This window comes from Tympanuchus pallidicinctus, unplaced genomic scaffold (assembly GCF_026119805.1).
Source record: "Tympanuchus pallidicinctus isolate F22 unplaced genomic scaffold, pur_lepc_1.0 scaffold1, whole genome shotgun sequence".
Lineage (NCBI taxonomy): Eukaryota > Metazoa > Chordata > Aves > Galliformes > Phasianidae > Tympanuchus > Tympanuchus pallidicinctus.
The window spans coordinates 75,571,110-75,587,091 of NW_026294618.1; the positions used below are offsets into that span (position 1 = coordinate 75,571,110).

The following is a 15,982-nucleotide window of genomic DNA, read 5'->3' on the forward strand; positions in this document are numbered from 1 at the left end:
GGAAAGTGGGCATAGTAAAACCAAACTCAGAAGGCTCAGAAAGGTCTACAAACCACATTATGAGTTTCCTGAGCATGTGCTCAGTGCACCTGTCTGCTACGCAGAAGCAAATGTGATGTCATTCTTTTCTTTAGGTACTTGACTGAGTGTGTAGATGATGGAGGTTCAGAGGCAAGCAGCACTTCTGTGCAAAAGGTTTGGCTTCAGCCCAAGAACTTCACAGTGACACAAGGATCCTTTCACAACCTAGTCACCCTAGAAACCAAGTCATCCTCATTGTTTATTGAATGCAGATACATACTGCATATATAAATTCACCTCTAAAAATTCAAGATGCAACTTAGAATATTGGGAATCTTTTAAAGAGAAGTGGATCTGGCTTTTGGAAACCACATCTAATGGGAAGTCAAAGGGAAAAACATGATCTCTCTACTTATTTCTATGACTACATCTTGAAGTGCTGGCATAAACTGGCACAAAGAATTGACTGGTCATCTCAATGAAATTATACCATTTTGTAGCAAATGAAGATGGTATGTGTTTCTCAGTATTTATTATCAATTAAATTAAGTGTTGTAAATGGATAATCAAGTGTTACCATCTAAATAAGGTGTCTGATACAAAAAAATGTATAGCTGTGTCCTAGTCAACAAGCATAAGATGTACCGTTAGACTTTGTGATCATTCAGAGATAACAGAAAAGATACAGATATCAATACCTAGAAAGCACGTGGGAGAAGCTCAGCAGGAAGTTGTGTTGTGTATCACTGGGATTCCAATTCGATTCTCAATTCTTCCTACATTCACTGCTACTTGGATTTGAGGTTCTGGTTATTAAATAAAAACAAATTAAATTTATCCTTGCTTTATGTTTAAGTTTGTAGTTTTATCAGCATGTCTAAGAGCAAATATTAAGACTTACTCACTACCATTTTGACTTGTAGAAGTTAAAAAATTTCTGAAAACATCACATATTCCTCCAAACCTTAATTCAATCCAGAAGATAATAGAGAAAAACTAATAAACAATAAACATTTTCGTAAAGAAAGTAGGACCTGATGAAAATATACCAAAACCACTTAGGAACACATTAGGAAGCTTCCTAATAACAAAAAGATTTCCATATCCTTTCTCCTTGAATGTCTCACTTTCCAGATTGGAGTTTTATTCAGTGTACTTTCATGATGACCTCACACTGTTCCTTTAAGTCCATCAAGGCTTGCATCAGGCTGTGATCCGTCCCATGGGTCACCTTCATAATATCATAGGCCTGGAGAAGAAAACAGAAGGGGACAAGTTAGACATTGTGCAGACCACGTTCGGGGGCTGGTAACTGCAGTGGGGCATGGATGTAAGTGCCAGCTCTCAAGGTGCGGGCTTTAGTTCAAGGTAGAGTATCTTAAGTATCTCAAAACCCATAACAATTTGTCTCTGACAGAGAAGGAAGTACTGACACATTATTCTTAGATGTTAAATCTTCGCTAATGTATTGCATAGAAGGATGTGCAGCATAGCAGAAGAAGGTGCTTTTGCACTGAGGCATGAAGGCAATTTTAAGATTGATCACCTACGGCTCCCAAAGTTTTGATACATTATTTCAAAAATGACTGTCATATTTATGTGATATTTAGTACCCACAAAGACCTAGAAGTGGAAATGAATTAGTGAATCAACTAGAATTAAGTGCTCAGACTATAATGAAGAAATGATGCACAGCTTCAAACAAAAAGAGTCTTTGGAGGAACGAATGAAATTCAAACTTCTAGAGATGGGCAAGCACATGGAAATTCTGTCATCACTTATTTTTGTTTCCATTTAGCCACTTTTTTAGAAGAAGAGGTAGGTGGCAAACTGTTGAAAGAACTAGTTGAAATAGCAGTCAAAACAAATCAATGTGCAAAGAGCTCTACAGAGTTAACTTCTGAGCAGCACAATGCCTTACTACTACATGGTAAAACACTGTTAAATAGAACAAAAGAAATTCTCCACGTTCACTTTCTTTAGAAATGCCTGAGAAATGTGAAACAAAATCTGAAATCTTCAATTTTTGCAAATTTTTGTTTTAGGAGAAATAAAAAACCCTTCATGTTTTGCAAAACATTTTCAAGACATAATTATATTCCCTGAAGATTTGCTGAAATGTTTTTAGTGTTTGTTTTCCCTAATTTAACATGTTAAGGAAATGCTGTAAACAGTAGGCCCTTATGTGTATTATAGTTGAGCATAAGGTATTAGGCTGCACAAGAACTTTATAAATATAAATAATGGAAGAAGTAGCATAAAAAGCAGTAGGAGCCAGTCCTTACCTGGTAGAGACAGTTTGCATAGAGAAAGATGAATGCTGGTATGGTGTAGGAATGTAGGATAGTGCAGAGCAAAATAGCTGAAGGTTGGAGCCTGTGCATGCTGCTATGCAGCACAATGTAGCCACACTCAGGCAAAGTATGGACTGGATAACTCCAGGATAAAATGGCAAGGTGTATTGGCCACAGATCCAGACACATTTGGTATTTGGATGGCCTGGTCAAGAAAGTTGATGGACCTATTGTGAATGGCCTGTGTTAACAAGCTGTGCATTTGGACATGTCTGGATACCAGGACAGGCATGCCAGATCCCAGGGCAGCTGACCTTGATCTTCATTCCACTTACAAGACAAAAGCCTGGTGAGTAGTTATGGTCCTGAGCAGCCTGATGCACAGCTGGAGATGTCCATGATGATACGTCTCTATTGTAAGGCAAAATTCCCTAACTTCTGCCTAACCTTGAGATAACACTGCCATGGCTGACTTCTCTCTCATCTGCAACTGTTTGTTTCCATTTCCTTTCTTTCTTCAGTATGGCAGATAAATGTACCCAATCTTTGTTGTTCTGCCTCCTTCAGAGAGAAAATCATACTCATACAATATTCTATCTTATACACTGAACTACAAGTAAGAACCAGGCTGTACTGAAGTCAGAATAACAATGACTTCTGTAATCCTGAAGGTACACTGGCATGAAGTTATGTAGCTATTTTTTTGCAAAAATCAGCACAAAATTTAGAATAATTTCACCTCCAAAACAAAAATTTTGTTACTGAGAGCGTATAAAAAGTATGGAGAAATAAGCCAACTCTCTGACACCCCTTTACTCTTCCAAATCTTACAGCTAACCAGCAGAGCCAAGGCTGAGCAGAGTCTTGTTCTTGCATCTGAGAGGAAGACCACACACACCACAATTCTAATTATGAAAAACTATAGTGATTGCAAGGCAGCCGCAGAGGCCGCGGCATCATCAACTATACAGTCTCCCTGAAGAATATAAAACCCATTAGAGTAGTGGTACAGAGTTGCTCCATGAATGCAAATGAAATGCAGCACAGTCATTTGCTCCTGATTTGCATTGGGATGGGATGGGATGCCCATAGTCACAGCTCCCTGCAGATGCAGGATGGCTCCACTCCATCACAGTGAAAGCAGAAAGCAAATGGCCATGAGCTGAGATGGCATAAAGCGAAGGCTGACACGTAAGAGGGAATGTTTCTCCTCGTCTCCCTGTTGAGGGGGGCCCTTATGAATGCAGGCAGAGCTACAACAAAGCCAATCAGTACTGGGCTGGTAAAGATTTCAGCATTTGAAGCAAACATCTAGAAGAAGGAAATTTCCTTGCTGTGAAACCTGGGAGTGATTTTCCTCCTCTTCCTACGCTTTTTGCCCTCATGCCAGGAATTACAAGAAAGGAACAATGTCATACCTCCTGCAGGCCTTCACAAGGCAAAAAAATCATGCCCATCAGCTCACAGAAGGATAGAGACACTTGCTGCAAGGAGGCAGGGGTCAGAAATCAGATCCAAGCCTTCCCCTCTACCCTACTTATCCTCACAGAGTCCAGCTGCACTCAGGTTACGGGCAATCAAAACAGGGAGTTTGCAGTTCTATTATGGTATACAAAGACACATACCAAATGTGGGTGTTACTGAGCCCACTTTGGGACAAAACCAAAGGGCTCTGCAATTATAGTGGCTGTGCTAGTGCTTCACTTCCAGGCAGCAGAGAGAAGAGCAGTACAGGCTAGGCTGTACAGCCATGTGTGAAGGTGCATGGGTCCTGCACATTTGCACATCTGATGCAGAGGGGCTGTCAAACCACAGTAGCTCTGCGGCTGTGCCTGATTAAACAGGATTTATATGAGTGAGGTGAATTTCACTCAGATCTCGATTCCTCTGCAACTTCCACATCCTTCTCCTTAATGCCACACTGAAATTAGTCTGACGAGGGCTCCAACAGGGTGCTATTCAATGTCAGAGTGTATTAAGAAGAGTAATGAAGCAGAGAAGGCAATCGAGTTTCTGCTCTGAGCATGTGGCATGCTCTGTTGACACATCTAATCACAAAAGACCAAACTGTGTTGCGATATAACCCCAGGACATTATCTGAGTTGTATTAGGAATCACATCCTTTACTCACAACAAACTGGGAATTATATTTTGTTCTAATTTGTTTCAGTGTAGACAGCAATGAAGGGAATCAGCTTCAGATCCCACTCAAAGAAGCACTGTGACCCATGTGTACAGGTTGCATAGCGATGCAGGGTGACAGGGACCTTTCCCTTCTGCTCAGCTGTGGGAGTGGGAGGTAAGGCTCTCCCTGACTTACATGTAGGGGTGGAAAGGGGGAGATGGAAAGGGCAGCAGACGGAGATGCAATAGAATTAGTTTGTAAGTGGCTCTGCATCCCAGCTGCAAAGCCCTTACTGTATCCTTTTGGCTTGGAGACCAAGATTAGAGATGCACCATCCATGGCAAGAACAGTAAACAACATGTTCCTTTCCTTTTTTTTAGATAGAGGATATCAAAGCTTGAAAAAAGGTTTCTGTGTTAAATATGGCTCTGCACTTGAAGAATAATGCAGTAACAATCTGGATTGCAGTGGGCAACTTAGTAGTTACATACAAAAAGCTATCACAACTTCTGCCTTCATTGACAGCAGCAAAGATGTAGATGTAGACAGAGATGGCTCTAGGAGAGTTAACTCCATTTTCATTTAATGCTGTATCACATTAGAAAAGCTACTAGAAGTACATCTGTTGATGTATTGCAGAAATCTCTATGAAGATCTCTCCTCTGTCTGGGAGCCCACTGCTTGCTAAAAAGGAAGGTCTGAATGTTTGGAAATTATAAATATGACAGGGGAAATAGCACAGCAGATTACCTGGCACATGACAGATATATAGCTTATTGCTGAATAATGAATGGGAAATATAATTGATTACTGTCACATCAGCTTCTTAATCATCAGAATTGGCCACAATTTAAGCTAAATATCTATCAAGTGAAGATTTAAGTTACTGGGATTTAGTAAAAAAAATCAAATTTATTATTTAAACAAGTGAAAATTATCAGTTATCCAGTTTGTATAAATGATCAGATGTTAAAACCTAATAGATATGGGGCTTAAAGAAAGCAAGCACAAAATGCTAAGTTATCTATAGAGTCATGAATGTTATCTAAAGGAGATCCAGACAAGAGCAAAACATCAACTTAAAGCAAGGCACCAGCTTCATCCAACTGTCAGCCCTGGGGCCTGCTCCCGTCTGCAGCACTGAGCTAAGGCATTAAAGAGCCTCAATCAGGCACCAGAGGTGGGCAGGAAGATGAGCTAGAGAACCTCATAGAACTGGTATTGCCTTCAGGCTAACTTCAGCAAAAGGGAGTTGGTAACACACATGAATGAGCCTGGCATTTCTTGAAGCAGCATGTTGTCCAGGAGGAGAAAAATACCCCAGCAGTGATGTAGGGTTTGAAGTGAGTGAGCCCATGTTCTGAAGACACATCACTCCTGAAAGGGGATTCTTCAATGTATTTAAGATGGTAGTAACAGCAATATAATGACAGGACAAATAGTCTAGGGTAGGAGGAAATGAATACAAAATCAGTTTTGGATAGCTTAAAACCGAAAAGCAACTTGAAAACAACGGCAAAAACAGAGTGAAGATGTGAATGATGCAGAAATAGAAGGGATCGAGAAGCATGCCTGTTGATGGTGTTGCTCACGATAAAATACAAGCACTAAAAGGCAAAGTTCTTCTATCCAAAATCACAGATACCTATTGGGAAGAAAGAGGGTGGAAACCACAGCTCTGCTCCTGCTCTTTACTTTCATCGGTCCCGGATTCTCTACTCTATGGTAAGGAGAGCAGAAGGCACTGAGATATTTTTATCTCTTAGATCTAATAGTCATTTTTCACTCAGACACCTCTGAGCTATCAAACTGTAATTAGCAGTGACTGATACCAAAGAAAAGCAGTCCCTGAAACACTGCAACAGTGACCCATCACTGCATTCAGCTGCAGCTTGAGGAAGCAGCACCAATGATAGAAAAAGTGGTGAGAAATATTCAAAGGCACAAATTACAATCAGGACAGGAGGGAAGGGAATCCACAGTGGGTTTGGGGTTAGCAAAGGGGTGGAGAAAGAAGGAGCAGTCCAAAGTACTGACCTGTTTCAAGGTCTCCAGTGCCTGAGGTAACATGCCTTGACTGTACTGCAGTTTGCCCACTCGCATCAGCTGCACAGCCCTCAGTGGATGGAAGTCAGGATAATACAGCCTGCGGAGAAAAGGGAGGGAAATGCGTCACTGGGTCGGCTCTCACCTTCACAGTCACTGCCTCTGTGGAGAGCTATTAGGGTGGGACTGCAAGGTCCTTGTGAATGTTAATAAGGTACTCAGAGAAAATTAGATGCTCTACCAAGAAGCATAAAATACTGAGGGGAATTAGAAAATTATTACTCTCTATCTCAAAGGAATGCCTTTAACATTATCCTGTTAGAAAGTGACTGGAGTGGGATTATTTCATTTGCTACTGTTGGATAGCACAATAGCATTTACTGTACTTAGTGTTGCAAACAGAGGTCGTTCACAATCCTACATCCCTGAAGAGGTATAATTTTTCCAAGGAAGCTTCAATAGGAAAACCTGTCCTAGATCCTGTAAGATGAAGGAAAAGGACTGCACACGACACCAAGTGTGTCATCATTTCTGAAGGTTTGCTTGCTGCTCCCTATTGCAGAAAGAACTGGCAATGCATGTACAAGGAAATATTTTGGACTCGGCTCATGAATATAGGCAAGGTGTTTGCTAGCATGAGGAAAAACTCCTTTTCTCAATTTCACAGAAGCAGAAGTTTTCCATCAACCTCACTGGAGTTACTTTCAGAACAACATATGTTGAGATGAAAGCAGAACTGTGTTCTCTTTTCCTGAGGACGTAGATGGAGGGCAATGTCATCATTAATTCCCCTCAAGACACTTATGAAATGTCGTAAGTCTGAAATGTGAATAAGTAAGCATCATGGAAAATGCCTGCACACCCCAAATCCCTTTTTCTGCTGATTTCACACAACTTCGGTGAAGACACAGAAACACATGGGAAGCACGCCCAGTAGGATCTCTGTACCCTGATCTATGAAGGCCTCTCCAGAGGCAGCAGAAACCAGCTTCATGTGAAGAATTCATCCTAAATTCCATCCTAAATTCCCCCGTTCAGACCGCAAAACTACAAGCAGTGCACAGCGGTGTTCTCAGCCCTCTTGGGGGTTGCATCCCAAAAAGGAGAGTCAGTAGGCTAAAGAAAAATGGCAGCACTTGTCTCAGTCCTAACTGGTCACTAAGGAATTTCAGTGATTCAGATGAACAGGCACTAGAAATTTATCAGAAGGGTTATCTTTTTTTTTCTGATTACTGTATCAATTAACATGGTGCTATCTGCTACTAGTTAAAGAAAAAAAATGCAACTAAGTCTGAGATTTTGATGTGGATTACCAAAGAGTAAATGGGAATTGCAGAGATAGTACGTCACAAATGGGGATAGTGATGACGTGCGCAACTTTCTAAAACTTGCAAAACAACGATACCAATATGGGTGCATATCTCTGCCCTCACCTGTGACTGTGGCTATGAATGGAGTAAAAAGGTAATTCCCCCTTTAATTCAGGGCTACTGAAATACTGGGAAGCCTTGGGCAACGATCACGGCCATAGAAGCAGCAGCAGAGTTTTGCGTGGATAACTTTCTGCAGTCCTTGGCAGACTTTGCTGCACCCTGCTCTGATTCTTTTCTGTCTGGTCCTTCACGAGATCACACGGACAAATTCAGGCTGAGCTTCAGTCTGGCAAGATGTGGCTTGCTGAACTTCACAAGGATCCACCAGAGTGCAGAATCCATCCCTGCATGCAGACGGGTCTCTCTTTATAGCTCGCACATTCACTTGCAGTCAGTAAAGATTTACCACTGTGGTATGGGCAATGCCCAGAGAAAACAGGAGGCTATTTAACAATGTCAGGTACTCTGTCCAGACTACCAACCATAAACTAAAGCAAGTGAAAATTTAAGATGAGGACATTGGAGGGCTAAGTGTGGAACAACGAGCTCTGAGTTCATAAATATTTACAAAGCTATTTTACTGCACTGATTTATGTGCAGATCTTATGCATGTATATAGTTACATTTGCAAGTCTTCAAATTGACATTTGAAACTACTATTTATTATCATATTCTGGAATAAATCTGTTAAACTACTGGAACACCTTTCATGAAAACATCTACATTAAGTGAGTTTATAAGAGAAATTTGGGCAGCTTGCGGCTCTTCTGGAAGACATGTAAGTGGGCAGAAAGTCATTCACTTCTTCCAGGCATCCCCAGGATTCAATATTGTGTAAACATGGCATGGCAAAAAGAGTTAAGAAGCAGTGTCAGGTACTTGAGAGCAAATCTGTTATCCTTGTATGTTGCTCTGAACAAAACAAATGGATATGTTTAATACTAAGGAATACATTTACCAGCCAGAGAAACTGGTACCTAAAGACTGTCAGCAAGAAAATAACACAACTATTGAGGAATACATCCTGCAAAACATGGTGCAGCTTGGGAAGAGTAGGATTTCAATCTGAAAAGGATTTTATGAGATTTACCAAGGCTTGAGGGATGGGAAGGGAACAGCATCAAATTGAAAGACAAAATAAAGAAAGACAGTTCTTTGGCGTGATGTTTCCTGCCCCTTGGCACTGGTCAATGCACAGCAATTCACTTGCAAAGAAAGATTAAACAGACTGCAATAATTATCAAGTAAAGCTGCATTGTAAACAAGAGGACTAGAGGAGGCTTGGAGAAAACTAAGACGGTACAACTTTGTTTCAGCCTCTGGCTAACAGCACCCAAGCCAGCCTGTCCCTTGCCTATCTGCTGGTCCCCAGCTTGGTGTCACCTGCAAACAACAGCAAAGCAACTTCTAGTGCCTCCTCCAAGTTATTGGCGGAGGTGTTAGGACCAGTCCTGAACAAGTCCCATGCAGCACCAACTGGTACTGGCTGGCATTCAGTCAGCAACATGCTGGCCATAACCCTCTGACTTCCACCATCCAACCCTTTTGTTACCTATCAAGCAGTCTGCTCATCTGCACTGTAATATTCTAACCTGGATGACAACTCCTTGACCCTCATGGCCTTTCATATATGATAATCAGTAACGTGGCCAGCTCTCTTAGTGTTTTTGCTGGAGGCAGCCATCAAGCCCCATGGGTTTGTATGGTTTATACTCTCTCAGAAAGTCCCCAAATCAACTTTCTTTCTGGGTTGCGCCAGACAGACTGCACAGGCAAAGAAAGCACTGTCTAGCTGACTATCCAAAACCTCAAATGAAAACTGTTCCTTAGTCTCCAGGTAGCTTACTTCAGTGTTTCACTATTCCAGGAACCAGCAGTTTCTGCATTTCATTCACTTAATAGAAAGATATCAATTTTCAGTAGACAAAGATAAGGCCAACACTCTGTAAAGCCATAGTAGTTTCTAATACACCACGAATTTGATAGCACCTATTTGCAGTTCAGCCCTGACATTTGCCTTGATTAACCTCCAGAGCAGTCACTGTTCATACACTTCATAAAGAAAAATTTTCTTCAGTCTATATCTCTATTTCAGCTCTGAATCCCTTCAAGCAATCATCTGCATTCTTTTATGTACAACAATGTAAAAAAAAAAAAAAAAGTAACAGAAACAAACTTGACAAATTTTAGTCAACTCCTTCTACTTCTTAATACTATGATTCCTCTAATTTTACTCAAATTATCTCCCATTAGAGCATGATTAATCAGAAATTTTGTGTTCTCCCAGAAGCTAAAGCCTACTATTAAAAAAAAAAGAATATGCAAAATCACTGTCATTTCTGATACCTCATATTTTAAAATAAATTCCTACCCTTTCCTCTGTCTCTGTAAATCTGTCTGTAAGGTTAACATTTGCACCTTTGTCTTTAGCCTGACGTAATTAGAAGCAGGCAGGATTTGTAAAACCTGAAATGAGGGTTTAAAATGGAAATGTTACAAGGCTCTTTAATATGGTGATACGTGAAAAGTGATGCCATACATGACTGCAAATTGCTTTGTAGTACCTTTTAGTGCAAGTAAATATGACAGCATAAAAGCCATAAAGCAGTTTTAGGAGCCACAGCAACAGAGAAGGAATTAAGAACAGGCTTCTGGGCTTCAGGAAAGGTGTGAGCCGAATGTAAACAGGAAAGCATCAGCCTCCAGACAGAAATACACTAGCTATGCTGGATGGAAATGTTCACACAAATACATCACCTGATAAGTGTGACCCTCTTTTCTTCTTCTTCCTCTTTTTTTTTTTACTCATTCTTTATTTCAGATTGAATCAATATTTGAGTACATTCATTAATGCTGTTCACATGACTGCAGTCTAAGAATTATTTTTATGGCGTCCAGCTATTTGCTTTTTTCATTATTTATTGATGCGACACTGGTCATTTAATTCACATGATAATTTTTCCATAGAGTGACTGGGATGATTTTTAGGACAAATTTAAGACAAATTGTTAATTGGGAGCTATTGGGAATAGGTGAAACGGTTGGACTGGATGATCTTTTAGGTCTTTTCCAACCTTGGTGATTCTATGATTCTATGATTCTAATTATGCTAAAAACTACAAAATCTTTGGTATCTATCGACATTTCCAAGAATGATCCAGTTGCTTTATGAACAGTCAAAGAAATCATATTCCTCGGGAATACAGAACAGGTAAACTACCTGTGCTCATCTGGGAGCCCATAGATCTTAATACTTAAAAAAAGGGACTGTGCTACAGCTGCTCATTCTGATCTCTAAATTTCACCTATCCATTCCTATACCAAAAACAGGAATCTGAAGCTGAAATAGTGCTCCAGTGAAATATTATAGAAAATATCCTTTTTTAAAAATAATTAGTTTAATATTATAACAATCACTGGCCCTGCACAAGAGTTTCGTCTGAAATAAAACAAGGCTATAGGGTTACTTCTGGAGGAAATGAGAAGATGTTTTTGATACTGGAATAAATGACTTTGTTTTCCATGCAAAGTATTAGAAGTCAAATTGTAATTGTATAATTTCTCAGGGCAGTATACCTATATTAACTGATGTATAATCTTTAGAGCTCCCCCATGGAAGTCTGGCCCTGTTCTCACGTTATCACGTTTTTTTCTTGGAATAAAAACAGTTTAAACAGACATTCATTTTTCCTATTTTTTTTCTATTTTTTTTCCCCTGATATTAACTCTGTCACTTGTGTGATCAATCCCTCAGCACTAGCATGGAGGATTTCCTGGAGGTAACTGCTAGTGCACATCCCTAGCTAACAACAGAAAGTCAGCCTTGTTCTTCGAGTCAGCCATGGTCAGCTATCAGTAGAGATACGTAGACATTGCACCTCTGTTCAAACCTCCTTTGGAAGTCTCTATACTCTCGGCTGTAATACATCTTGGCTGTAGATTTTTACAATTTAATTTACATGTGCTCTCTATCTGTATTACTGCTTTATCAACAAAATCCTCTGTTATCTTAAATATTGAAAGTTTCATCAAAGACCGCAACTCATTTAAGTGCACCATCATACTAAAAAGAACAGCATGACTGTACTTGCACTGCACAATTGAGAAACTGAGGCATGGGTCAGTGAAATGATTTCTTGAACGTTACAAAAGAAAAACCCCTGGGAAAGCCAAGAATTGAACGTGGATCTCAAGAACTGTGTGCAGGTTCAGGCAATATGATCTTTTTCATAGTTCATGCAGGGCCTGGTTCTCAGAGTCATGCTGTCTTGTCTGTCTTTCTATTTCTAGCAAGCCAAATGAAAGTAAATACAGTTTTTTAGGCTTAAAAGGCATGCTGTATTTCACAAACAAAATGCAGAAACAGTAGTATTAGTTTAGAAATTTTTGTGACAGACAGCCAATTTCTTCTTAATTTTTTTTTTATTCTGTCCTCACTCCAGACATGTCCCTTTATCTCCGTGAAATAACTGCCACTAAAAACAATTCAGAATTTAGATCTGTGAAATCATGGTTCAAAATCTTTTTCATCACATCTATGTCTTATAGTCTTCTACTAGTATTTGTTTCAATAATTTAACTGATGTGATCAAATAAGCAATCACACTTCTTAACTGACTGAATTCACAAGAAATGTTAGCTATCCATCTAAGAAATCATTTCTCTCTGGCTGCTGATCATTCTGCTGTATTCCTTATGGTGACAATCTATGCCACATCAAAATGGATTTCGTTCCAGATGTTGGCTTGTTGAATGATAACTTTAATAAAATGATGGAGTGGTATAAACCACTATTTTCTTCTTGGCTCTGGATTAAACTACTCAATTTAAAATGCTGATGCTGTCTGAGTGGTCCATGTGAAGTGTTCTGTCTTCTGATGTTAGGAAATGTTAGGGTAAGAGATAGTGTTTAGTTTGGAATGGAAGAAGGAAAGGACTTTATAAAAATTGTCCCTTTGTCCTGGCTGATCTCCAGACTATCTTGAAGCACTTGCTATTTTTGTCATGAGGTCACCATCTAAAGATAGTAGGATGCTCTGTTACTTCAGAGAGGAATACACTGCCTAAGACCTTGCATAGCCAGAGGAAGAAGAGGACAGGGTCAACAGTTTAGTTCAAAGAACTTATTCAAAAAACAATTAGAAAGTGAAAGAGAGTATGTTTAAAGCCAGAAAACTCAGGAAGTCTAAGAAAGACAGCAAAGGAAGAGTGGGAGAACAATGATTACTAAGAACATGCATGGGAAGAGATGCAAAATATGGAAGGGAAATGTATACTAGAGAAATATTAATCTGTGACAAAGACCTTGGTGTTCACACTCTACTCTGAGCAATTAATCTACTGCAAGTCACTTATGTTAAGAAAAGTGGCCTACCCTTGGTATCTCATATGGCTAGAATACAGCTGCAAGACTGGATGCAGATACAAGCAATGCAAGTTTAGACTCCAGTGTTCTGCAAGAAGATCATGAATCTACACATCTGTGTGACATTTCCTTTTCATCCACAGAATGAGAGCTCAACCTGGGAAAGAATGAGAAGCACTACCATAATTCCTATGCTCACTGCAGAAAACTTAGCTCTAATTGGTTCCCTGTCCCTTTGTTATGAAAGGAGCCCCCCCAGTATCAGTGCAACCCACATCTAATTGTAACTACAGTTAGTAAACCTCAGAGAGGTGATGTGAGTGTGCATGAGCATGTGCAGGTGCAAACTGCACACCAAAGGATGCATCTGGCAGTGTCACCAGCATCACTGCAAAAGGCCTTTTCTCCACTCATCAGTATCTCAGATCACCTCAGATGTGTGTTGTAATAGAGAAGGCTGATAATGTGAGTTAGATCAGTAGTTTAAGCAACAATTATCTTTTTTTTTTCTTTTTCTATCATACCTCCAGATAATTCTGTGGAGAAACTATCAGGTGTGGTGCAATAACTCCAGATAAAGGATTACAAACACTAATGTCAGACAGGATGGCTGGGGCTCGGAGAGACATTGTTCTCATGACAGCCATGGGTCAGGAGAGAATTACAAGTCCTTTCACTGAGTTCCTGTTACTTTCCAATTCTGGAGATGAGAGAATTATTGTTTTTATTATTATTATTTTTACCCATAAAGGTGTTCTTGTAAGCATTTACATATACAATTGTGGTTCAGAAGTAATCTCTATTACTTGAGGAAGAGATTTTGGAGTTAAAATATATACTTCTACAAAAGCATTTGTTCTGTGAATGTTGTGGTCAAAAAATTCAAACCAAACTGAACATTAAGATATTTTTTTAGGAAAACAGAAAAGTGTTGTAAAAATACACCATACCCCTACATCTTGAGTATTGCATGCAATTCTGATCCTGTCACTTCAAATGAGCTCAACAGATAGGTATTCATATATCTGGCTTTACTTCTTCTATGTCAAATTTTCCATCTTTAAGGTGGGAAAACAGTCTACTCATTGGGGGTTAAATTCAATGACTTTTGTGAAGAGCTTTGAGAGTTCAACAGGAAGCTACACGGTTAAAATATGACAGCTAAACAAGATCATCTGTCTGTACTGGAGAACACTAACCTCTGTCTAGTCACTCAGCTGGCTAGAAAATTTCTTGCCCAAAAAAGCATGTAAATTGCTCTAGAGTTTCTTAGAAAATAAAACAATCTGCAAGAAAATGGAGGGGGAAAACAGCATTCTTTACAGGAATAAAAAAAAAAAAAGAGAGACTGGCTATGAACTTTATGAATAGCAATCATGAGCAATAATCTCCAAGGCTCTAAAGGGCTGCCTGAAATCTAGTTGAATTTAAAAAACAGATTTTTTCAAACAATGCCACATCACCTCTTCATAGGTAGAAAAAGGTGCAATCCTTCTAAGGCAGGAGCTTCCAAGCTTGGAAGCTTCCACCTTCCAAGGCTAGACCAAGGATGCTTGAACTCTCTATTTGTAATAGGAAGAAGCATGTTCACTGAGCAAGCATTTTTCAAGTGAAGCCATGTTTGCTGTACAACTTGATTAATGAGTACATTTGTATCTTGGAAGAACAGGCAGGGGGCAAGAAAATTTAAGAGAAGTTTGCTTGAGGAAGAAAAGGACCCATGAAACAAATATTTCAGTTCACAGAAATTTAAGCAATTTTCAAGCTTTCATGCTTTACATTGTATCTCATATCAGTACCTGGTTTACTCTATGAGCTACTGCCTCCAATGGCTAAATCCAACCTGTATGTTACAGATAGCAGAACATCTCAAGGAACCTTCCACTGATGTAAATTGGTATAATATCGCTGATTTTAATGCTTGGTGCATTCACTGACGTGGTGACATCAGCTTTTGCTAGCACATGGAACACCATGCATGTAAGAGCTATAAAACAATGTTAATGTCAGCACTGCAGAATCAAAATCTAATTTCCAAAACATTGCCCAAAATGTGTAATATTTTGGATTAAAAGATGTTTGTTTCACTTTTTGTACAAACGTTGCTTTCTTTCTTCAATGCTCACTGGGACAACCACTCTGTAATCATACATAATCATAGTTGTTCCAAGAGATTCTGAGGTTTTGCAACATTATACTGAGTTGCAGCTATGCAGCCTAGTGACCCAGAGCTTGTTTAGAGATGTGTGAGACAAGAGGATAAAATATACTTTCCAACAGAATAGAGTTTTGCAAAGAATTTCCTCACTACAAGGCTCTAGATTGTACATGCAGATTAGGGCATTAGTGTTTGCATCTTAACACGACAAAGTTACTTCTATAGGCAAGACAAGGCATGAACAATTCATTTAAGCTGAAGTGCAATGCATTTGGGTACACAGTGAGTAAATCTCTCAACTTTAAACAGAAACAAATAGTTTGCAGGCTGCAAATATGGGGTACAATATGCCCAAAGTCAGCTCCCAAAGAATTAACTGTTTTATCTCTCACTTAGTGGCTCCTACATAAACATCCATAATGGGTCTACTGAGAGAATAACATTTTCTCAAATTATGGGAACTCTAGTCACTGAGAGGAGAGCCATAGAACACCGGCTGCCCCCTTGGGCCAGACCACAATTGCAGTGATCAAACATGACATGGAAGAAAATGTCCATGAGCTCATTAGACTTACAAAAACAACAAATATAATCAAAGAA

General features: G+C 39.5%; 1 protein-coding gene across 4 annotated transcripts in view; it reads right to left on the reverse strand.

The window, feature by feature from the left end:
* Nucleotides 1–536: 536 nt before the first annotated feature.
* SMYD3 (SET and MYND domain containing 3) overlaps nucleotides 537–15,982 on the reverse strand; it is a 355,779-nt gene continuing 340,333 nt past the window's right edge. For all 4 annotated transcript variants that reach the window (XM_052673327.1, XM_052673341.1, XM_052673334.1 and 1 more), the window contains 2 exons: nucleotides 6,478–6,586; nucleotides 537–1,270 (listed from right to left, as the gene is read on the reverse strand). In XM_052673327.1, the coding sequence (XP_052529287.1) occupies nucleotides 1,169–1,270; nucleotides 6,478–6,586 (211 nt within the window). In that variant the 3' untranslated portion in view covers nucleotides 537–1,168. The remainder of the gene's footprint in view (nucleotides 1,271–6,477; nucleotides 6,587–15,982) is intronic.